The sequence below is a fragment of the Anomaloglossus baeobatrachus genome, chromosome 3 (assembly GCF_048569485.1).
Source record: "Anomaloglossus baeobatrachus isolate aAnoBae1 chromosome 3, aAnoBae1.hap1, whole genome shotgun sequence".
Taxonomy (NCBI): domain Eukaryota; kingdom Metazoa; phylum Chordata; class Amphibia; order Anura; family Aromobatidae; genus Anomaloglossus; species Anomaloglossus baeobatrachus.
The window spans coordinates 27,890,468-27,916,055 of record NC_134355.1 but is presented as its reverse complement, the minus strand read 5'-3'; the positions used below and the strand labels follow the sequence as shown (position 1 = coordinate 27,916,055).

The 25,588-nt window shown below is 45.4% G+C and overlaps 2 protein-coding genes across 3 annotated transcripts in view; one reads left to right on the top strand and one right to left on the bottom strand.

Moving 5' to 3' along the window:
• LOC142295950 (uncharacterized) overlaps nt 1-25,588 on the top strand; it is a 56,369-nt gene that overhangs the window by 18,594 nt on the left and 12,187 nt on the right. Inside the window, exon 11 of one of the 2 annotated variants that reach the window (XR_012751571.1) lies at nt 6,669-6,885. The exons of the other annotated variant lie outside the window; for it this stretch is intronic. The gene's annotated coding sequence lies outside the window, so the exon portion shown is untranslated. The remainder of the gene's footprint in view (nt 1-6,668; nt 6,886-25,588) is intronic. 2 annotated transcript variants of the gene reach the window in all.
• LOC142294901 (uncharacterized) lies at nt 18,798-24,203 on the bottom strand. Its single transcript, XM_075337965.1, has 6 exons — nt 22,754-24,203; nt 22,547-22,631; nt 20,416-20,574; nt 19,721-19,828; nt 19,323-19,386; nt 18,798-19,215 (listed from the first exon to the last, which is right to left on the bottom strand). The coding sequence occupies exon 1, from the start codon at nt 24,092-24,094 to the stop codon at nt 22,895-22,897; it is 1,200 nt and encodes a 399-aa protein (XP_075194080.1). The 5' UTR covers nt 24,095-24,203; the 3' UTR covers nt 18,798-19,215; nt 19,323-19,386; nt 19,721-19,828; nt 20,416-20,574; nt 22,547-22,631; nt 22,754-22,894.

Here is a 25,588-nt window from a genome sequence, read left to right as displayed (position 1 = left end):
AGCTGGCAGCGCTGTCATCCAAGGTTCCTTTCCTGGTGTTCCACCAGGACAAGGTAGTGTTGCGCCCCATTCAGGAGTTTCTCCCTAAGGTAGTATCCTCGTTTCATCTTAATCAGGATATCTCCTTACCTTCTTTTTGTCGTCATCCGGTTCACCGGTATGAAAAGGATTTACATTTGTTAGATCTGGTGAGAGCACTCAGAATCTACATTTCCCGCACGGCTCCACTGCGCCGTTCTGATGCACTCTTTGTCCTTGTCGCTGGTAAGCGCAAGGGGTCGCAGGCTTCTAAAGCCACCCTGGCTCGATGGATCAAAGAACCAATTCTGGAAGCCTACCGTTCTGCGGGGCTTCCGGTTCCTTCTGGGCTGAAAGCCCATTCAACCAGAGCTGTCGGTGCGTCTTGGGCATTACGACACCAGGCTACGGCTCAGCAAGTGTGCCAGGCAGCTACCTGGTCGAGCTTGCACACTTTCACCAAACATTATCAGGTGCATACCTATGCTTCGGCGGACGCCAGCCTAGGTAGAAGAGTCCTGCAGGCGGCAGTCACACCCCCGTAGGGGAGGGCTGTCTTGCAGCTCTAATATGAGGTATTTCTTTACCCACCCAGGGACTGCTTTTGGACGTCCCAATCGTCTGGGTCTCCCAATAGAGCGCCGAAGAAGAAGGGAATTTTGTTACTTACCGTAAATTCCTTTTCTTCTAGCTCTTATTGGGAGACCCAGCACCCGCCCTGTTGTCCTTCGGGATTTTTGGTTTGTTTGCGGGTACACATGTTGTTCATGTTAAACGGTTTTCAGTTCTCCGATGTTATTCGGAGTTAATTTGTTTAAACCAGTTATTGGCTTTCCTCCTTCTTGCTTTAGCACTAAAACTGAGCATCCCGTGTTCCCACGGGGGGTGTATAGCCAGAAGGGGAGGGGCCTTACACTTTTTAGTGTAATGCTTTGTGTGGCCTCCGGAGGCAGTAGCTATACACCCAATCGTCTGGGTCTCCCAATAAGAGCTAGAAGAAAAGGAATTTACGGTAAGTAACAAAATTCCCTTCTTTATATATATATATATATATATATATATATATATATATATATATATATATATATATATATATATTAGTATTATTAAATTACTGATAAAATAAAAGAGACTATATATATATATATTTATTATATATATTTATTATATATATATATATATATATATATATTGATATACACATACATACATACATATATATATATACACACACACACATATATATATATATATATATATATATATATATATATATATATATATATATATATATACATACATACATACATACATACATACATACATACATACATACATACATACATACATACATACATGCATGCATGCATGCATGCATGCATGCATGCATGCATACATATTATATATATATAATTTGCAACATATTGTCCAAAAAATAACATAACCGCACTTCAATGCAATATTTCAAACAACATTGAGCATGTGTACATGATCAATTAAGAAGTGACACTGTTAGAAAGTTTTTTAAAAACAACTCTTTATTAGTATTCAATTTAAAATTCATAAATAGACAGCAAGAAAAGGTGTTTTCACAGTGTTTTAGGACATTATCCTCTTAGAGGAGCCATGACCTGCGATACAGACCGAGATTCCTGATATTGGCTCTGGAATGCCTTCATAGTCTTGAGATTTCATTGCACCCTACACAGATTCAAGACACTCTGTAGCAGATACAGGAAAGCAGCCCCAGAACATTACTGAGCCTCCTCCATGTTTCACAGTAGGTGCAATATTCTTTTCCTTTTTGCTTCATTTTTGCGCCTATGAACATAGAGCTGATGTGACACCACAAACCTCCAGTTTTATTTCATCTGTCCAAAGGACATTCTCCCAGAAGCTTCCTGGCTTCTCAGTTTGCATTTTGGCTAATTCCAGTCTCGCTTTTTTATGATTTGCTTTCAACATTGGTTTACTTTTTAGTCTTCTCTATGAAGTCCACTTTTTCCTAGACAGTGGCAAACGTGTGATGTGACGTTCATAGACCTTGACCTTGAGATTCACCTCTAACCTCTTTGGAAGTTGTTCTTGGCAGTTTCTTTGGTTTGACATCAGTGTTCCTCTTGCGGCCTCATCCATTAGAACTGAAAATACTGAATAATATGAGAAACTGTAGTAACAGGAAAATCAAGCTGGTTAGGGATGTTTTATGGCCTTTACCATGTTTGTCTATAACTTTCAACTCTCTCTCTTTATATTTCTTTGCTCCTTGTTCAGTTACACCATGATACCAAACAGCACAGTGACTACTTTTCACTCCTTAAATAGGTGACTGACAGATTACAAGTTTGTGTCCACTCGTGATGCTAATTACAGGACACACATTACTTTCACATGTCCCTATGTCCAGGCTATTTTCGTAAGTTGTTTTTTTTTGTTTGTTTTTTTAAGCAAAATTCAAAACTAAAGTTTGATTGTCATTAGTTCATTTTCTGTAAATTTAAAATTACTTTTGTCAGTTTCAAGTTATTTCAGTGATCATTGTGGATCCTTTTACTTCACCAGAAGGGTCCCAACAATTTTGTTCCCATGTGTATATACAGTATGATATAGTCACACAATAAAGAATGGAGGGCCCGTGGACCCGTCCTGTCTGCGTGATCTCCATTAACTTCTATGGGTGTTTGAAAGCAGCCAAGGGCAGAACAATAAAGGTACCAATGGTTGTCTAGGTAAGGTACCATGGTTCAGAATTAGGCTCAAGTGATGCAGATGGATGGATATAAGATAGACAGATAAATAGATATCGCAATAAAAATTATTCAACCTCCATTGCAAAGTTCTGTATCAATAATGTAAACCTCTCAATACAACTAATATAAAAACTTGTTAATCTTCCAAGGCATGTTCTGAAATCAAGGCGTGGTTGATTGTGAGATGCTGGGGATCATTGTCGTGTTTGAAGGTTCAATGATGCCCAAACCTCATCTTCTCATAGATGACATGATGTTTTCTCTGAGGATTTCCTCATACATGATTGAATCCATCTTGGCCTGCACATGCTGTAGGTTTTTAGTGCAAAGAGGAAGCACAGCAGGTCCCAGAGCATAACGGAATGCTCACCATGCTTCGTTGTAGGCATCACTAAGCCTCCACCATGCATTATTGTAGATATCACCAAACCTCCTCCATGCTTCATTGTAGACATCACTGAGCCTCGACCATGCTTTTATGCAGGTATCACTCAGCCTCAACCATGCTTCATTGTAGGCATCACTCAGCCTCCACCATGCTTCACTGTAGGCATCACACAGTCGTCACCATGATTCACTGTGGGTATGAACTCAACCTGCATCATGCTTCACTGTAGACATCACTGAGCCTCCACCGTGCTTCACTATAGGCATCACTGAGACTCAACCTTGCTTCACTGTAGGCATCATAGAGCCATCGCCATGTTTCACTTCAGGCATCACCGAGCATCCACCATGCTTCACAGTAGACATCACCGAGCCACCGCCATGCTTCACAGTAGGCATCTTTGAGCTATGAGATGATTCACTGTAGATATCACCAAGCCTCCGCTATGCTTCATTGTAGGCATCAATACATCAATGTAAAATTTGCTTAATTCTGATTTCCAGACATACCGCTGATCTGACCACTTGTTACATTGCAATTTTTGTTTCATTGGTTTATTGTAAACTGCAGAAAGTTTGTAATGTTGCTAATTAACCGAATTTGTAATGGGAGGCATAAATAGTGTGGGCAGGAAGGAAGTGGGTGTGGCCTGAAAAAGAGGGCGTGGTTATTTAAAAATATTTTCAATGGGGTACTTTGAGCCACCCAATCATTTGTAAACAAAAGCTGCAACTATGTCAGACCTCCACTGATCTCTTTTGATGGGCTATCTGAAGAGAAGACTAAAAGGTTGAATAGTCCCTAAAAATCATACAATTGTTCTTACAATTAGTCACCTCTAGGGGGAGTTCACTGCATACTGATTTATAAAGATCTTATTGAATTGAAGCAGTGAGCTCCCCCTAGTGGTGGCTGATTGTGATCAGCATTTTAGGTTTTAACTCCACTCATGGTGCAGTGTCAGGAGGGCAGGTGAGCGGATTACAACTGGGCCCCCTCTCACCATGGGCCCTGTAGCAGCAGCATCGTTTTTGTCTATGGTAAGTATGCCATTGTACGTTTCACCTTCTGATATACCATACAGCCATGCATACATTTGCTAAAAAGAATAAAGTCTTTTGTTCTCTGGTATCAGCCATTTCAATGTGATCAGTGTCCAGGAATCTCTGCCTCTATCACTACTTTGTCTTATGCATATAAGTATTCCAACATGGGTAAAAGGGAAATAAAGCCCATCTCATTGCAGCTGCGCCCTACTGATTCCTGTACAGACTAGTATCCCTAGCTGCATAGCCCATAATGGATCCTGCACAGGCTGGAATATCCTTAGAAATACACAACGCAGACCTGTCTACCTAAAAGGCCGTCGAGCTGTTTCTCGCACCTCAAGAGGAACCAGAGAGGAGGTTGTTAAGCACTATCAACAAAGATAGGAGAAGTGCGCAGAGATAGGAAGGGACCCAAGGTGAGCAAATAAAACACGTGCACAAGCTGACAAAGGAGAAATAATTAATGCAAACAAGGGTAAACTCCTACCAACCTAAGAGAATACAAATGATAGGTGAAGGAAAGGCGAATGAGAAAACAAGACTAAATTTCCTTAGCGGCAGGGCTGGAATTCCTTAGCAGTAATTGGCATATAAATATAGCCAGCAAAGAAGTCTGGAATCAGGAGAGTATAAATATCCCCACCCGGGATGTGATAGGACACAGACAATGAGCAAGTGAGAACACCTGATAACTGCAAACCAAAGGAAGAGAAGAAAAGGTAAAAGCATCAGCAGCATTTGGACAGGGACTGACCAAGCTGTGGCTTAGCAGGGAAGGAAACCGACCACAGAGCGCAAGGCCACCGGATCGAGTCCTTAACCCGAGACGTAACACTTCATGTCACATATCTGCACACATATCTGCTGTTCTGTCTTTCTGTGACTTTTTTAAGTCTCACTGTCTTAGGGCTGAAGTCACTTATCCTGCAATCATTGTAGTAAATAATTGATATCTGAACGGCGGCTGAATGCTCCTGAGCGCTGCGTGAACACTACTTAGGCCAGAGATTCACAATAGGTGGGCACCGAAACCCTGCTGTTCTCAGGATCGTGGTCCGGTAATCCGAAGAGACTGGTGATAAAAACTGTCCATTCATATTAAGGAAGAAAACCTGATCCCACAATGTAAGTGACCAAAATCCCATCCACAGCTCCAGGGTATAATACAATAGTAATGTAATGCCAGCGAGTGCAGCTCTGGAGTATAAAACAGGGTATGACTCAGGATCACAAAGAAACATCCAACTACCACAATCCAAATAAAACAATGGAAGGATTTATTGTATAATCCATAAAAAAAATATGAACAAGTCGCAAACTGTAGAAATGCTGTGTGTTTCAGAGCAATTAGGATCCTTCTTTATCCGATCTCAAGATCAGAACAGGATCAGTAATGTAATGTATGTACACAGTGACTGCACCAGCAGAATAGTGAGTGCAGCTCTGGAGTATAATACAGGAGGTAACTCAGGACCAGTAATGTATGTGCACAGTGACTGCACCAGCAGAATAGTGAGTGCAGCTCTGGAGTATAATACAGGAGGTAGCTCAGGATAAGTAATGTAATGTATGTACACAGTGACTGCACCAGCAGAATAGTGAGTGCAGCTCTGGAGTATAATACAGGATGTAACTCAGGATCAGTAATGTATGTACACAGTGACTGCACCAGCAGAATAGTGAGTGCAGCTCTGGAGTATAATACAGGAGGTAACTCAGGAACAGTAATGTATGTACACAGTGACTGCACCAGCAGAATAGTGAGTGCAGCTCTGGAGTATAATACAGGAGGTAACTCAGGATCAGTAATGTATGTACACAGTGACTGCACCAGCAGAATAGTGAGTGCAGCTCTGGAGTATAATACAGGAGGTAACTCAGGATAAGTAATGTAATGTATGTACACAGTGACTGCACCAGCAGAATAGTGAGTGCAGCTCTGGAGTATAATATAGCATGTAACTCAGGATCAGTAATGTATGTACACAGTGACTGCACCAGCAGAATAGTGAGTGCAGCTCTGCAGTATAATACAGGAGGTAACTCAAGATCAGTACAGGATAAGTAAAGTGATGTACAGAATATCACAAAATTGAGTACACCCCTAACATTTTTGTAAATATATTATTATATGTTTTCATGGGACAACCCTACATCCTGTATTAAACTCCAGAGCTGCACTCACTATTCTGCTGGTGCAGTCACTGTGTACATACAGTACTGTAAAGTTCCGGAAAGGGGCAGTCGTAGGCATGGGTCATGGCAGACCTCAGCCCACCCCGGCACAGTACAGACAGGGGGGGGGGCAGAGTGGTGTGTGTGGTGCGTCTCTGTATCTTCAGCTGGCTCCCATTCACTTCCATGGGCCCCGCACCCCATGCGCTCAGTAAGCAGACAAATACCGGGTAAAACTTGATCGATTTTACTGAACAGAGGCTTTACATTTACTTTCCATTTTCTTAGGACAGAGACGTCATCATCATCATTCTTCATATACATTTGTTTCTGCAACCAGCTCCACTCTACAGGGACGGCCATAATGGGGCGACTTATCCTCCCGCTTCGAGCCCACTCCCCCAGCATGTAAGTGATTTGTTCAGCTCGGCTCACAGACGGATGGACCCAGTTGCCCTCCCGCTGCAACTGCTTTCCCGCAGGTACCGGCAGATGCCAGCCTAAGGTAGGGGCGCCCCAAATTCTCCTTTTATGTCTCCATGACACACTGGACTTACACTTTGCTGCAGATGAGCCCCTTGAAATATCTTTGCTGCTTTCTTCTCCTTTTCCTTTCTGTCCTGTCTCTGTCCTGCTTCAGCCACCTCCACCCTGTTCACTCCACTCTCCTCTTCTGACCCTTCCGGTCCTTTCTTTCTTGTGCTCTACACACAACAGCATCTCCCTATCTGCCTTGTAACAGGAGGTTCCTTCTCCTATATCTTTTCCTGTGCTGGGGACCCCCCTCCCCTCACTTAGCTCCTGTCGCTCCCTCAACATTCCCTCACCTTAAAGGCCCTAGTGACACCTAGTGGCAGAGCCGGATACATTACACAGGAGAACTCATGCATCAAATACAATGCAGCAAAACACAGAACAATACAGTACATTAATCACAAACTGTCATGATTGACTCCTGGCTCAGCTGGAGCTGAGCCTTTTTTTTAGTTTCACTTCTGATGCAGGTCACGTTAGGGGTTAATCCTTTCTGCCTCGTTCTGGAGGTCAGGCTGCTTTATTAGGGCACTGTTTCTCTTGGACTTCGCCAGTGATACTTCTGGCTCTGCTGTGTTCTGCTCTTGAGTGACCTGTTGTCTGCCCTGCCCCCTCCTGACCTCCGTGTTCACCTGACCTGTTAACCTCCTCTGTTGTCTGTTTCCATCAGTGTCTCTCCCGCTGTCTCCCTGTTCGTTCCTTATCTGTTTACCTTAATTCTGTCTTGTCTTCCCACTCCCCCTCGCTTCTAGGCTCTGATTTCCCGGCTACTGACTATTTGCTTTCCTCTGACTACGTTTAGACTAAGGCCCCACTCACACTTGCGCTATTTTGCCGCAAACGGAATCCGTCAGTAATGTAGTACAGTTCATTTATTTACAGTGGAAGCGCGACATCGTGTGGACACAAGCGGGTACTGCATGACACACACGCGGCATATTAACGCGCTTCCACTGTAAATAAATGAACTGTACTACATTACTGATGGATTCCGTTTGCGTCAAAATAGCGCAAGTGTGAAACTAGCCTTAGCCCTTGTGTATTTACAAGACCTCATGTTGTGACACGGCTTTCTGACGATTCTACTGCCATCTGGTGGGCTTGACTAGTATTACCTCTGCTAGGGAATTCCCTGCTCATACGTTTCCTCCACTTTTACGCCCCCTAGTGGTTTACCAGCTAACTACCTTCTCAGATAGTTTCAGGAATCCTCTCAGTCCCACATTACTGCGCTGTACTGCTATTGTACATCTTAGAGTACAGCGTGACATTATCACTGGCCCTTTATATTTTTACCCCTATGGATCCGTTACGTATCCTTACGGATCAGATGTCTAATTTGACTCAAATGATCCAGGACTTATCCATTGAGCATAGAGCCCTAGCCTCTTCCCATACTCAACTCCAGGGGGAGCTTGCTGCTGCAGTAAAGGCTTTCCAGGGTTCCATGACTCAATCACAGCCCGGTCCCGTAGATGTATCATTCCATTCTCCAGAACCCACGGTCATGCTCCCGGATAAGTTTTCCAGAGAGAAGGAGAGGTTTCACACGTTTCGGGAGAGCTGTAAATTACTTTTTTCTCTTAGACCCCGTTCCTCTGGGGATGATAGTCAGCGGGTGGGGATAATAATTTCCTTGCTTAGGGAGGGACCTCAGACTTGGGCCTTTTCTTTACCTCCGACAGCCCCTGAGCGTATGTCTGTGGATAGGGTTTTTGACGCCCTATGACTTATTTATGATGAACCGGACCGGGTCATGGTAGCAGAGGACAGGATCATGGGTCTCTCTCAGGGTAGACGCACTGCAGAGTGGTATTGTTCTGAGTTCAGGCAGTGGTCTACGACAGTTTCCTGGAATGATTCTGCTCTGAGATGCCAGTTTAGGAGAGGACTCTCTGATCATCTCATGGACGCTCTGGCCCTTCATCCTCCACCCAGTTCTTTGGAGGAGGCCATGACCCAGGCAGTACGGATGGATCGGAGGTTGCGGGAGAGAGAAGTGACCCTGCGGGAAACCTCATTATGCCCGGTCAAAGCTGAGCTTGTTCCACTTGTAGAGCCCATGGAGGTCAGTGCCACAGATTCCAAGGAGAAGGAGAGGAGACGACGACGGGAGTGGAAATTGTGTTTCTACTGTGGAAGTCCGGGACATTGGAGGAAGGACTGTCCTACCTGTCCTCCTGCTACTAAACCGTCGGGAAACGCTTAGGTCTGGGTGATGTTCGTGGAGGTCACCCAGACCCTCAGGTATCCTTTTCCTCTTTCCAAAAAATTTTGCTTGAGGTGGAACTTGTAATAGGAGACTGTTGTATTCCAGCCTCTGCTTTCGTGGACTGTGGTTCCTCCATGAACTTCATTGACTCCAGTCTGGTTTCCAAAGCTAAGATAGGGACAGTTAGGCTAGAGACTCCGGTTCACATTTTTGCTATTGATAGGACACCATTGTCACGAAATGTGGTTGAATTTGTCTGTGAGGAATTTTTGCTTAAAGTGGGGTCCCTTCATCAGGAACTTATTTCATGTTATATCATGGATAATCTCCCTGCGGGACTGGTGCTGGGATTCCCCTGGTTGCACATGCATAATCCTGTAATTGACTGGGACTCTCGCGATATTGTTAAATGGGGTCCTAAATGTTCTAATGGTTGTCTTAAATAACCGCGCCAGAGATCCCAGATGTAAGCTTGATCAATGTACACTTTATTTCGGCAGACCTATGCCGAAATAAAGTGTACATTGATCAAGCTTACATCTGGGATCTCTGGCGCGGTTATTTAAAACCCATCTCCGCTATCTTTCTCTGTTATCTGCCAATCGGGTGACTGCTGCCGTTGATCCATACATGCGGTTACAGGAGTTGTGCCTTTCACAACTCTAATTGGTGAGTAGGATTACTCTTTAATACACTCCCTGTTTGTCAGGGTAAGACCCTATGCGCTTGTTTTCCACAGGTTTCTGCTTACTAATGGTTGTCTTATCACTGTTCAGGGGTCTTCAACTAATCTGGAGGGTATTCCGGAGTACCTGAAGGATTTTGGAGACGTGTTCTCTGAAAAAGAGGCTGAGGTCCTGCCACCACACCGTCCTTACGATTGTGCTATTAACCTGGTTCCAGGTGCCAAATTACCCAAGGCCCGTTTGTATAATCTTTCTGGCCCGGAACACACTGCCATGAAAAATTACATATCCGATGTGGAGACACGGGGCTCAGTGGGTGCTCTCGTCCACTAAAACCCGCCGCCTTTAGAAAGACAGCGTGGCTCAGGGCTCATCCCAACTGAACGCCGGCCTCCTTAACCGTGGGCGTAACACTACTCAGACAACACAGGGTGAGGGAACCACAATAATTAGATTTTATTGGATCCCCAAACAATTAACGGCACATAACACATAACCAGCAAAACACACAAATGTAACAGGCAACAGAGTCTCACCCTTCCGCTGGCTCACCAGGGATTTAGAATGTCCATGCCTCAGAGGTTCCAGGGCCACTTACTCCAGTCCATCAGCACCCCGCTTTTGGCGGGCACCCACCGAGAAAGGAATAACGCCAGATTTAGGAAGCTGTGTGAGGTCTGCAAAGTCTGTAACAGGTGACTGAACTGTCCCAACCTGAGTGTCCTCCTTAGGTAGTCCTGGCATGATGTTACAATCCTGGCAGCCGGAGTTGAAATCCCTAGGCTGTGGATATGGTCTCCAACTGGATCTGGAGTCCCTAGATTGAAGCCATAAGATATCCTGATCCTCTAGTCAGCTCCAAAGAGCTTAGACTGGATCCATCAGCATCCATCAACTTTCATCAACCCTGGTGGCTTAAAGAAGTCCCTTTTAAAGCCATAACCTTCCCTTAGGATACACTGCGTCCTCATCGATTGGTTGGACAAGATTGCTTCTCCCATTGGATGAATTTCAAGCTGCATGGATAATGTTCATTTAAATGATGTGCATAGAAAGACACAGTATATCTACATGGAGTCGGCAAGTCACCGACTAGACAATGGCTACTAAGGTAATTACATTATCAATACACAACTACAATACAATGATTACTGAAAAAGTCTGGAGAACAATACGTCTGGCTTTCAGTGGCCAGCACAATTACATTGAGTCAACAAGAGTCTTGTAAAAACAATGAGGGACTTCTCCCCCGTCTATAGACAATCTATCATGCTGTCTGGCTGGATTTTAAGAAACTTTAACCCATGAGAGTCCATGTCGTCACATTCCTCCCCCTTCTTAATATTAGCCAGACATGATAGGCTTTCGATCATCCTTCTCCTCTTGACGGCATTGTCCTTTTTAATGGTGAGGTCAGCAACAGAGGCTCGCATCTATACACCTCCCCCTGATTACCTCCCCCAAGTTGAGCAGCCATATTGCAGACAAGCACTAAGGTGGGGTCCATGAGTTGGGCCTGCACAAATCTCCCACTATCAATCCTCCCCCAGTCAACAGCCACAGTGTGGTTAGGCTTACTCACGGTTCTTGGCTCAGAAGTGGATGATGGAGACCGGGAATGCAAACCATCTCTGGAAAAGATGTTAGAAAGATCCACATCAGGGTCCTGCTTGGCTTGGAGGTGGGTGACGGCTGCTTCAAACTGACTAGATAGTCCTTGTCCTAGGTCATTCTCCAAAATGACTGGTGTGAGCAGGTAATTCACAAGCCCCACTTTCCCTTCCCTTTGAGTGGTATCTAAAACAACAGGCTTGGTGGGGCCATCTATGATCCCCACTTCAACTTCCTCCTGGCTAGTCCCCGAAACAACAGGTGTGGGGAGGCTGTCCATAAACTCCATATGGACCTCTTCCTGGTCAGACCCCAAAGTAACTGGTGTGGGGACGGTGTCCATAAGCTCCACATCAGCCTTGCTCTGATTAGTCTCCACAATGACAGGTGTGGGGAGGCTGTTCACAAGTCTCACATCAACCTCTCCCTGGTCCTTTCCCGAAATAACTGGTGTGGGGACGGTGTCCATATGCTCCACATCAGCCTTGCTCCGGTTAGTCTCCACAATGACAGGTGTGGGGAGGCTGTTCACAAGTCTCACATCAACCTCTCCCTGGTCCTTTCCCGAAATAACTGGTGTGGGGACGGTGTCCATAAGCTCCACATCAGCCTTGCTCTGGTCAGTCTCCACAATGACAGGTATGGGGAGGCTGTTCACAATCCCCACATCGATCACTTCCTGGTTGGTCCCCAAAATACCAGGTGTGGGGAGGCTGTCCACAAGCTCCACCTCGACCTCTCCCTGGTCAGTCCTTAGGTCCAACTGCACACATGCCAGAGGAATGTCTGAGCGCTGGCCCTCAGCCAGGGAGATGGATAATTGGGAATCCGGTACAGGGTCTTCCGGGGAAACAATAACTGGGCTTACCAGAGTGATGGAAGATCCAATGTCTCGAAGTCCCTGAGCCTGTATATCACCGACCTTGACCGTCTGGATGTGGGGATGGAGGTTGGCTGGTGTACGTTGTCCGACCTCCCGTAGGGTGTGGACTGGATAAACCACTTCCTCAGCTATTGGTGTTTCTTGGGAGTAGCATTCCTCAGGTCTCGGTTCATCTCGGCATATGTTGACTGGTTGGACTGGCAGATGGGCTCCAAGCATGCGGCCTCTTTGTTTTGGTGCAGCTTCTGCTGGGTAGCGGAACCATCCTTCTCGACCGGCTGGTGCTAGCAGTACGGCAGCTGGAATCCCATAAACATATTCCATAACCCAAGCCCTCTCTTGAGGATCTAGGCCCCAATGCATCCAACAACGCTGTGGCTTGGGCCATTTTGGACAAAGTTGATTTCCGATTGTCACTAGATCCATGATGTGGCACATAGTTTAAATCCTCTGGGTCAATATCGACAGGATCCTCATCGTCCTCTGCATCATTCTGGGCATCCCAACGGACTAATTTCTGGATCAAGACTGACCGAGTCTCAGCGTTCCAGTAGATAATCTTTCGCCTCTGGCACAGATCCTGTAGCATCCATTTACTGCAGCGGTCGTAACTCCTCTCTTGTCCTTGTCCCATGGCTGAGCTGGTGGGGTTGGACATGGCAGCGTCCGAAACCTGAATGCCTCCCCTATGGCCTGCTGGGTATGCTTATGTGCCTCCCTGGTTGTTGAGCCCTGGACGGTGTCCGAAAACACCAGTCCGCTGCAGCTCCCCTGGGTAAACCAGGCTGAGTAGTATCCCACTGCTGCCACCAATTGTGGAGACACGGGGCTCAGTGGGTGCTCTCGTCCACTAAAATCCGCCGCCTTTAGAAAGACAGCGTGGCTCAGGGCTCATCCCAACTGAACGCTGGCCTCCTTAACCGTGGGCGTAACACTACTCAGGCAACACAGGGTGAGGGAACCACAATAATTAGACTTTATTGGATCCCCAAACAATTAACGGCACATAACACATAACCAGCAAAACACAAATGTAACAGGCAACAGAGTCTCACCCTTCCGCTGGCTCACCAGGGATTTAGAATGTCCATGCCTCAGAGGTTCCAGGGCCGCTTACTCCAGTCCAGCAGCACCCCGCTTTTGGCGGGCACCCACCGAGAAAGGAATAACGCCAGATTTAGGAAGCTGTGTGAGGTCTGCAAAGTCTGTAACAGGTGACTGAACTGTCCCAACCTGAGTGTCCTCCTTAGGTAGTCCTGGTATGATGTTACAATCCTGGCAGCCGGAGTCGAAATCCCTAGGCTGTGGATATGGTCTCCAACCGGATCCGGAGTCCCTAGATTGAAGCCAAAAGATATCCTGATCCTCTAGTCAGCTCCAAAGAGCTTAGACTGGATCCATCAGCATCCATCAACTTTCATCAACACTGGTGGCTTAAAGAAGTCCCTTTTATAGCCATAACCTTCCCTTAGGATACACTGCGTCCTCATCGATTGGTTGGACAAGATTGCTTCTCCCATTGGATGAATTTCAAGCTGCATGGATAATGTTCATTTAAATGATGTGCATAGAAAGACTCAGTATATCTACATGGAGTCGGCAAGTCACCGACTAGACAATGGCTACTAAGGTAATTACATTATCAATACACAACTACAATACAATGATTACTGAAAAAGTCTGGAGAACAATACGTCTGGCTTTCAGTGGCCAACACAATTACATTGAGTCAACAAGAGTCTTGTAAAAACAATGAGGGACTTCTCCCCCCGTCTATAGACAATCTATCATGCTGTCTGGCTGGATTTTAAGAAACTTTAACCCATGAGAGTCCATGTCGTCACATCCGATAGTTTATGTAAGGGACACATCCGTCCTTCTGTCTCGCCTGTTGCTGCTGGGTTCTTTTTCGTTAAGAAGAAGGATGGTGGCCTACGCCCTTGCCTCGATTTTCGGGAACTTAATAAGATCACGGTGAGAAATACCTATCCACTTCCACTCATCCCGGACCTCTATAATCAGTTATCTGGAGCTAAATGGTTCTCCAAGCTTGATCTCAGGGGAGCCTATAACCTCATTCGCATTCAGGAAGGGGATGAGTGGAATACGGCATTCCTTACCTCAGAGGGCCTTTTTGAAAACTTGGTCATGCCTTTCGGCCTTACTAATGCTCCTGCAGTGTTTCAGAATTTTATGAACGATATTTTCTCTGAATTTATTGGCCGTTTTATGGTTGTGTACCTAGATGATATTCTTGTCTTCTCGTCCAACAAAGAGTCTCATATTGATCATGTACGTACAATACTTCATAGGTTACGGGAGAATTCCCTATTTGCTAAACCTGAAAAATGTACTTTTTGTGTCCAAGAAATTACCTTTCTAGGTTTTATTCTGTCTGCTGATGGTTTTCGGATGGATCCCAGAAAAGTACAAGCCATTTATAATTGGGTGCAACCCAGAGACCTCAAGGGTCTGCAGCGTTTTCTGGGTTTTGCCAATTATTACAGGAAATTTATTAAAGGGTTTTCTCAAGTGGTCAAACCACTCACGGATCTCACCCGCAAGGGGGCTGATCTTAGGGAGTGGTCACCGCAGGCAATAGAAGCATTTCTGAGGTTAAAGGAATGTTTTATAACTGCTCCTGTACTTGTTCAACCTGACCTCTCTCAGCCGTTTATTGTGGAGGTTGATGCTTCAGAGGTGAGTGTGGGGGCGGTGCTCTCCCAAGGACCCGCTACTTTAACTAATTTAAGACCGTGTGCCTTCTTCTCCAAAAAATTTTCTTCTGCTGAGAAGAATTATGATGTGGGGAATCGAGAGTTGTTGGCCATAAAGTTGGCCTTCGAAGAATGGAGGCATTTTTTGGAGGGGGCTGTTCATCGGATCACTGTTATTACGGACCATAAAAACCTGTCTAAAGGGGGCTTTACACGCTGCGACATCGCTAATGCGGAGTCGTTGGGGTCACGGAATTTGTGACGCACATCCGGCCGCATTAGCGATGCCGTTGCGTGTGACACTGATAAGCGATTTTGCATCGTTGCAAAAACGTGCAAAATCGCTAATCGGCGACATGGGGGTCCATTCTTAAAAATCGTTACTGCAGCAGTAACGAAGTTGTTCCTCATTCCTGCGGCAGCACACATCGCTGAGTGTGACACCGCAGGAACGAGGAAGCTCCCCTTACCTGCCTCCCGGCCGCTATGAGGAAGGAAGGAGGTGAGCGGGATGTTACGTCCCGCTCATCTCCGCCCCTCCGCTGTTATTGGGCGGCGGTTCAGTGACGCTTCAGTGACGTCGCTGTGACGCCGCACGGACCGCCCCCTTAGAAAGGAGGCGGTTCGCCCGTCACAGCGACGTCGCCGGACAGGTAAGTATGTGTGACGGCTGTTGTGCGGCACGGGCAGCGATTTGCCCGTGTCGCGCAACAGATGGGGGCGGGTACCCACACTAGCGATATCGGGACCGATATCGCAGTGTGTAAAGTAGCCTTAACATCGAGTCTGCTAAACGGTTGACTCCTAGACAGGCTAGGTGGTCGCTTTTTTTTTCCCGTTTTCACTTTCCCATTACTTTTCGGCCCGGTTCTAAGAATGTTAAGGTGGATACGTTATCTCGCAGTTTGGATCCGTTTTCGCCTCCCGAACCTCCTTACTCCATTCTTCCTCATGGGGTAGTCGTTGCTGTTTTATCCTCCGGATTGGAGGCTGAGATTCGTGTTGCACAGGCATTGGCCCCTCCTTCATTGCTAGATGCCAAATTGTTTGTTCCTGTCCAGTTTCGATTACGGGTTCTCCAGGAATTTCATGACTCTGTGCTTGGTGGTCATCCGGGGGTCTCAGCTACTCGTAAGGCTATTGCCAGGTTGTTTTGGTGGCCCTCTATGTACTCCGATGTCGCCGTGTTTGTGTCTGCTTGTGATGCGTGTGCACGTGCTAAAGTTCCCCATAACCGGCCGGCCGGGGAATTAGTGCCCTTACCAATTCCGGATAGGCCCTGGACTCATTTGTCCATGGATTTTATCACTAATTTACCTGTTTCCGCTGTCAAGACTGTTGTTTGGGTGGTGGTGGACAGATTCAGCAAACAGGCGCATTTTGTTCCCTTGTCGGGATTACCTAATGCTGAGACTCTGTCCAAATTGTTTATTGAACAGGTAGTTAGATTGCATGGCATCCCTATTAACATTGTGTCCGACAGGGGGGTTGAGTTCGTTTCCAAATTTTGGAGGGCATTTTGTAGACGGCTGGGTATTGAGTTGTCCTTTTCTTCATCTTACCATCCCGAGACCAATGGGCAGACTGAGAGAACTAATCAGTCATTGGAACAAATTCTGCGGTGTCTGGCTACATCTCAGCAGGACGATTGGTGTTCCTCACTGCCTATGGCTGAGTTTGCTTTCAATAACCGGGTCCATCAGTCCACGGGTACTACTCCATTTTTTTGTAACTATGGATACCATCCCCATTTCGGTGAATTTTCCAGACTTGATTCTGGGTGTCCTGGGGCTGATTCTGCAGTTCAGCAGTTGGAGGAGGTTTGGAGGGAGGTCCGGCATAATGTTGAGGTGGCTTTAGGGCGGCAAAAGCGCTCTGCTGACAAGAGACGATCGGTAGGATTTAATTTTCAGGTGGGGAATAAAGTTTGGTTGTCTACCAAAAACATTCGTCTGAGAATTCCTTCCACTACGTTGGGTCCAAAATGTATTGGTCCGTATGAGATCATCGAGATTGTCAACCCAGTGGCTTTTCGTCTGCGGTTACCGCAGTCCTTTCGCATTTCTAATGTGTTTCACAAATCTCTGCTCAAGCCTTTTGTTCCTTCTGTTTCCGAGAGTCCTCATCCCCCTCCTCCCGTTTTGGTGGATGGTCAGATGGAACACAAGATTGAGTGCATCATCGATTCTCGGCGGGTCCGTAGTTCGCTTCAGTACTTAGTACATTGGAGGGGTTACGGACCGGAGGAGCGATCCTGGGTTCCGGCACGATCTGTCCATGCTGACCGACTTACTCGTGCCTTTCATAGAAGGTTTCCTGGGAAACCTGGAGGTCCGGTGGCCCCACCTTGAGCAGGGGGTACGGTCATGATTGACTCCTGGCTCAGCTGGAGCTGAGCCTTTTTTTAGTTTCCCTTCTGATGCAGGTCACGTTAGGGGTTAATCCTTTCTGCCTCGTTCTGGAGGTCAGGCTGCTTTATTAGGGCACTGTTTCTCTTGGACTTCGCCAGTGATATTTCTGGCTCTGCTGTGTTCTGCTCTTGAGTGACCTGTTGTGTGCCCTGCCCCTCCTGACCTCTGTGTTCACCTGACCTGTTAACCTCCTCTGTTGTCTGTTTCCATCAGTGTCTCTCCCGCTGTCTCCCTGTTCGTTCCTTATCTGTTTACCTTAATTCTGTCTTGTCTTCCCCCTCGCTTCTAGGCTCTGATTTCCCGGCTACTGACTATTTGCTTCCCTCTGACCACGTTTAGACTTTGCCCTTGTGTATTTACAAGACCTCATGTTGTGACACGGCTTTCTGACGATTCTACTGCCATCTGGTGGGCTTGACTAGTATTAGCTCTGCTAGGGAATTCCCTGCTCATACGTTTCCTCCACTTTTACGCCCCCTAGTGGTTTATCAGCTAACTACCTTCTCAGATAGTTTCAGGAATCCTCTCAGTCCCACATTACTGCGCTGTACTGCTATTGTACATCTTAGAGTACAGCGTGACACAAACATTAACAGTTGCAGTACTCTTGGTCACCACATCAGCCTGGGGGCTGTTGTTGACAGCCACGAGCCACACATCGCAGGCCTGGGGCCGCAGGTTGGAGCCCCCTGGTCTACAGGAATAGTTAGGAGCGCAGGGAGCTTTCGTGCGGCCTCTTATTCTCAGCAGTGATGGGGATCGGGAATTTGAGCCTCCACCAGTTACACTTCTATGGATGATCTACCAGACAGGTAATGTTCACCATGAAGACCAGCCCTGCCCGTGTGTTACTGTGTAATATGGAGGTCATGCAGTACTCCTCCACTTCACACCTCCTAATACTGGAAGGACGTTGATAAGCGGAGCTCTCATGTGGTTTCTGTTCCATGTCTCCCTGTGATAAAGACTAATTCTAGGGGGATTTGTAGCAGAAACTCGGGGTGAAATCAATCTGCTTATCTGATGGGATGAATCTGATTATTGTTATCAGGAGCCATCAACTCAAAGTCTGAGGGAAGAAAATCATGGCCGACCACAAAACCTGTGATCAGTATATACAATATATTATGTGGCATCTACGGTATATACAGATCTGTGTATGACAGCTGGGAACAAGCGGAGGGTAAATATATAAGACAGTAACACTAATACTATACTGCACCCCAAATATCCTGGGGTCACCACCTTCCATACTAAATATACAGTCAGGATGAAGGAGACTCGTACACACGGCCAGTTATATAATAACAATGATATTTATTCACTCATATAGCGCCATTAATTCCGCAGCGCTTTACATCCTATCTGTAATGTCTTTGGAGTGTGGGAGGAAACCGGAGACCCCGGAGGAAACCCACGCAGACACGGGGAGAACATACAAACTCCTTGCAGATGTTGTCCTTGGTGGGATTTGAACCCAGGACCCCAGCTCTGTAAGACTGCAGTGCTAACCACTGAGCCGCCGTGCCGCCCATGTGCTGGATAATGGCAGCATGTGCCGTAGATGGCGGTGGACGCAGCAGAAGAGTCACTTACTCTGTGATTCCATCTGACTGCGGAAAGTAAAGAGAACAGAGACCGGAATCTGCCTCGTACTGAGGAGCGTCATCTGCTCCTGACATGGCGGCCGCCACATCATTGACTTGTCATAGTCGTCTTCCCCAGCCGTACCCCATCTTCATTGTGGGGGCGCAGCGGACCCCCCGCTCTGGAGCAGTGATCTGTAGAAAGAGGAAACAGAACTGGTCATGGAGCAGCCGAATATTACACATCAGAGAGGGGCACACGATTTACCCCCGGTCACTACCACTTATTATATTCTTCTTACCTGGGATATATTTGGGTCCATGGGTCCCGCGTCTTGGGGGTTGTGCTTGTTCTTGTTCACACCCCTGTGTTCAAAATAACAGAAAACACGTTATAATTCTGCATTGATTAATCTCGTAGTATATATTTCGGAGCTGGAGCTCAGTTTTTCTGATACACAGCACCGAATTCTGTGTCACTGGTCATAAATCTGGGTACCACTAGGGGGAGCAGTGGAGCCTGTGCATTGTGGTGAATGGGAGCTCCCCCTAGTGGAGGCTGCAGGCAGATTACTAATGATCACTTCTCCTCTCGTCTTCCAGCAGAATCTTCACTATTCTGTGTCAGCACAATGTGGCGTCATGGCCGCTGTTATTATCAGCTCCTGTCATTAATCACATCACACACTGATGATCTTACCTTTTGTGAGGTTTTGTGGTCGCTCGATGTGACCTGTCTCTGGTCGGGAGTCACCGCTGAGACCAGGAGAGGGTCGGACTCTGCGCCTCGCTTTGTCCATTACAGACTCTGGTGAAACAGAAAACACATAAATATATTATACAAAAAGTGACAGAACATCAGTATACAATGAAGATACAAGGAGACAGACACTCCAACATATCTGACATGAAACCTGTCCTTACACATAGCAACCAATCAGAACACAGCTTTCCTTCTACCAGAGATGTTTAAGGTATGCAAGCTGAGCTCTGATTGGTTGCTATGGACAGTGTTGATAAATGAGGCCTACTGTCTTTTCATGGATGTGACCACAGTCCTCTCATTGTCCCTGATATGTTCCCAGCAATTTGGGACTGATTGAAAATAATGAAGGACTGTAGATCCCAGATTCATGTTGAATTTGGGATCTACTATTTTTCCCCAGTCCTTTTCCCTATTGCTATCATCTAGATCTATTCCTCCTATACTATATGTGCTTTTTACATTTCTTTTTCCCAGATGTAGGACTTTGCACTTGTCCCTGGTAAACCCCATTCTGTTCTCCTCGGCCCATCGTTCAAGTGTCTAGATGCTTTTGAATCCGCTCTCTTTTCTCTCTAGTGTTGGCTGCTCCTCCTACTCACATTCCCTACCACTTATTATATTCTTCTTACCTGGAATATATTTGGGTCCATTGTGACACACCGACATTTATTATAGCCGCGTTATTCTCATACTATATGGTCGCATGATGTGACCCGTCTCTGGTCGGGAGTCACTGCTGAGATCAGGTGAGGGTTGGACTCTTTGCCTCGCTTTGTCCATTACACACTCTGGAGAAACAGAAAACACAAATATATTTATACAGAAAATGACAGAACATCAGTATACAATGAGGATACAATGAGACAGATGCTCCAACCTATCTGACAGGAAACCTGGCCAATACACATAGCAACCAATCAGAACGCAGCTTTCATTCTACCAGAGATGTGTAAGGTTTTTTCATGGATGTGACCCAGTGGCGTAACTACAGTTTGATGGACCCTGGTGCAAAATTTGGACCAGGGGCCCCCCATCCCCCCAGCTCTCCTATGCTTCATTATGTATCTTTCCCTCGGCATCTGGTTTTCCTATGCTGTGTTATACATCTTGCCTTTACAACCCAGGTTTCCCATGCTCTGTTATACATCTTTGTTATGAATGTCAGTTATGCTTTAGCTGCTGTGAGGCTCCCTCTTGTGGCCAGGAATGGTTTGGACAGAGACCAGGTGTGTTGGAGCAATGGGCGTTTCCATTGCTAACTCTCTGCCTATTTAAACCTTGGTCTGCTAGCAGACTGAGCCGGTTCTCATTTGTTCTTTAGTTTTCCAGCCTTCTCATCTTGCTCCAGACCACATCTACCCCAGATAAGTGCTTGGTTCTTTCTTATGTTGTTTTGTTCCTTTTTGTTCTTATCTGGGTTTGTCATTTACTGTGGTTGTTTTCAGTTTATTTGCATGCAGGAATCTTCCCTCTCTGTGCTTAGCTGGGAAGCTCCCTGCAGCTATGTTTGGAGTATTGCTCCTATTAGTCCATGTGTTTGTTGCTTCTTGAATTGTAATTGTTCCTGCTTTCTGTTCATTGGTTTGACAAGAGCACCTGATATAGGACGGAGTTCATGAGGGCTTTTTGTACTATCAGGCATTTGGATTTTTGTAGGGTTTTTCTCTGGCCACCATCAGCCCCTTTCCTATCCTTTCCTATTTAGTCAATGGGGCCTCACCTTTGCTAATCCTATCATCCATCTGTGTATTGTGTTTTCCTATATCACCGTTGTCTTTGAATGTGGGGGGCTTGCTATACCTTTGCGGTCTATTTCTGAGGCAGAGAGTTATTCATCTTTTCTTCCTTTAGGATAGCTAGTTCTCCGGCTGGGTCCGCGGTGCATAGGATGTTAGTTCACTCCTCAGCTACTTCTAGTGTTGATGGTTAGTAAGGGGATGGTGGCCAGATTAGTTGCCAATTCTCTTGTCACCTTTTTTGCCAATGATCTATGGTGATCTTCCATGGTTCCGGATCATAACACATCTTTCCCTCAGCACTCAGGTTTTCCATGCTCTGCTATACATCTTTCCCTCAGCACTCAGCTTTTCCATGCTCTGCTATACATCTTTCCCTCAGCACCTAGCTTTCCCATGATATCAGAGTATGGGAAAGCTGGGTTCTGAGAGAAAGCTGTATAGCAGAGCATAGAAAGCTGGGTGATTAAGGAAAGACCCTCTTTCCCTCAGCAATCAGCTTTCCCATCCCATGCTTGTATCTTTGTCCCCCATCTTCGTATATGTGTTCACATCCTGTTATTACATTGCCCCCATCCTGGTATTGCATGGCCCCCATCCTGGTATTGCATGGCCCCCATCCTGGTATTGCGTGGCCCCATTCCTGATATTACATGGCCTCCCTCCTGGTATTACTTGGCCCCATCCTGGTATTATATGCCCCCCCCAACCTAGTATTACGTGTCCCTATCCAGTTGTTTCATGGCCCCCATCCTGTTATTTCATGGCTCACATCCTGGTATTACATGGCCCCCATCCTGGTATTATATGGCCCCCATCCTGGTATTACATGGCCTCCATCCTGGTGTTATATAGTTCTGCCCCTGATGTGACCCCTCTCCTCTTATTGTCCCTGATATGTTCCCAGCAAAGGAATCTGGGCATGATTGTAAATAATGAAGGTAAAATCCCCTTTTACTGGAAAGTTATATATAATGAGAAGATATGAGACTACAAATTATTCATCCTGTAAGAAGGAACTTACGTGATTTAGGGTTTGCTGAGGGCGTCCATTGTGTTCCATATCTGGGCCTCCATGAAGGCGAATTTACTCGCGTTGTGCTCTTTTTCTAATAAAAAGTAAAAACAATAACGATCACACCCCCCAATAATGGCAGCACCCCTCCCCCCCAGCCACCATATTTCTACATTCACTATATTGAGGCATAATGGAAATTCCATGATTACTTACCTGTGCAGACTTGTCTCTAGGCCCAGGGTTGTGCCCGGTTGAAGGTCGGGGCGGTCTTTTGGACCGTCATAGACTCTACATGTCGTTTATAGACATGGAGTCACTTCTGATAGACTCTACATGTCGTTTATAGACATGGAGTCATTTCCTGACCATTTTGGGAAATTCTCTGATCCTGCCGTTCTGCAGGCAGGATAGTAGATGAGCTCTCATCTTTTCATGCTGGAACCGAGCTGTGGGGTCACCGCCATCTGCCAAAAACTCGTAGGCAAACGCTGTAGCAAACACCCCACAGTCATAGCAGTTTTTCTGCTGGTCCACATTGAGAAAGCTCAGATGTTTCAGGGGCTCGTCGACCACAACACCGTACATGTTGATAATCTGCTGACGAATGGATGGAGACAGTTTTCTTCTATTGATACTGTCGGCCACCAAGATTTTGCCATCTTTGAAGCAGGTAGTCAGCCAGTGCACCCTTTCCTCATCATAGTGGATCTGTACGGCATTCTGCAGTACGCAGTACCCTGGCACTAAAAGAACCGCCGGAGGCTGCAGGCCATCAAAACCCTCAAACTGATGCTGCAGCAGCTCCTGGGCCATGCCAATGATGTCATCATCCAGCATGCCCTCCTCGCCTGTGCTCCTCAGGATGGATAAGTGCTCTGGAGACAGGTTGTCCCCATGACTCCAGAAATCAGGCATCTCCACTGGTGGGATCTCCACTGGTGGGATATGCACTGGTGGGGTCTCCATTGGTGGGGTCTCCATTGTTGGGATCTCCATTGTTGGGGTCTCCACTGGTGGGGTCTCCACTGGTGGGGTCTCCATTGGTGGAGTCTCCACTGGTGGGGTGTCCAACTCTTGGGATCCTTTTCTACGTAGAACCGAAACGTTTTCTGTAGCGGCTCTTTTGGCCGGTGGCAGCATCTTGGACTGAATGTCCTCGGTGGTTGATGCTTTTCTCTTCAGACTGTCCCGGGGTCTTTCTTCTGGCAGTCTCTCGTGTGTATCTCCAGCACATTCTGGATGTGCAGGATTCGCTCCACTTTTTGCAATGCTGGAAGTGGATCCAGTATCACCTACTATGTAGGTTGGGCTCTTCTCACCTCGGTCTTGGCTGATGACGTCGTCTTGACGTCTTTTTCTTGCAACCAACCTGAAGCTCCTGATCGCTGGAACGGTGGCGGATTTCATGGCCAGGAAGACATTTCCCATCAGTGTTGTCCTCTTGCGATAGGATTTGTTAAGTCGGGTCACAATTTTGGAGCCAATTGACAAGCAGGATGAGAGAGCCTTGACCAGCAGCCGCTGGCCATAATGTGGACGCCTATGCATCCTCATGATCGCGTTGAAATCGCGTTGAAATTGCTTTGAAATCGCGCTGAAATAGCGTTGATTTATTTCTCCTTCGTATTCCTGTAGCTGTATGCAACCAACAACAGGGAGTCACGAAAAACAGCTCTGGCCTGCGCTCAGGCTTTACATAGAGCAACCCCATTGTGATGTCATAGAGCGGAAGGTGACATCAGAGTTCCATTAGATTGTGACATCACAGCCCCAGCCCCGGCTGCTAATGGCTGATGTATGTATGATGGGGAAGAGACCTCACATTTTTATTTTGTTAAACAATCCAAATCATTTTTCGAAACTGCGGCTTATAACAAGAAAATATATGGAAATGTTATGAAATATACAAAAATGACAATAATTATATTTTTTTATCGATTTCTACAACTCCCAATAAAATATGTATTTTTAGATAAACCTCTGGGAAAACTCCAGCTTTTTATTTGATTGGTACAATATCCTAATACATGTGTTTTTTGGATAGAATTTAATGATTGGATAGATTAAGTGGTTTAATTGTATGAAATTACATGAACAGTCTTCTTAAAGGGATAGCGACCTCAATATGCCACAATATGCGACTTTCCCTTTGCACAGATCTTATGCACTTAATATACTGAATATCTATTTTTTTTGTGCATATTGCACTTTTAAAGGGAAAGTGACCCAAATCCTTTTTCCTTTTTAAACAGAATTTATTAATTAAATATTACTAAATAGTTTATGTAAGATTGCACTAATGGCCCTTATAAAGGGATAGCTACCCCAATAGAAAAATTTTGGCAGCTAATCTATAATTTTGACATATTTAACAGTTATAGGTTAAATTCCCTAAAACATTCAGTAATGTGAAAGGGATTGCTACCTGTGAGATATATTCAATATATTTAAGCGATAGACTATATATATATATATATATATATATATATATATATATATACGGTATATATATATATATATATTTTTTATATATATATATATATATATATATATATATATATATATATATTAGTATTATTAAATTACTGATAAAATAAAAGAGACTATACATATATATTTATTATATATATTTATTATATATATATTCATTTTATATATATATACATATATATATATATATATTGATATACACGTACATACATACATATATATATATACATATATATATATATATATATATATATATATATATATATATATATATATACACACACACACATATACCGTATATATTCAATTTAAAATTCATAAATAGACAGCAAGAAAAGGTGCTAAGTGATAGGTATAACGTACAGGGTCACAAACAGAATAGCGTTTTATACAGTCCCCCTGTACCAATTTTATGGGGACTAGAGTAATTACCACCCAGATCTATATTTTTTTTGTGCCAAAGTAAACCAAAAGCCTCATAAGTAATTGCTATAGTGGCAATGCCGCTTTGTCTCAAGTGCTGGAATCCATAGATTTTCAAAGATATATAAATACTAA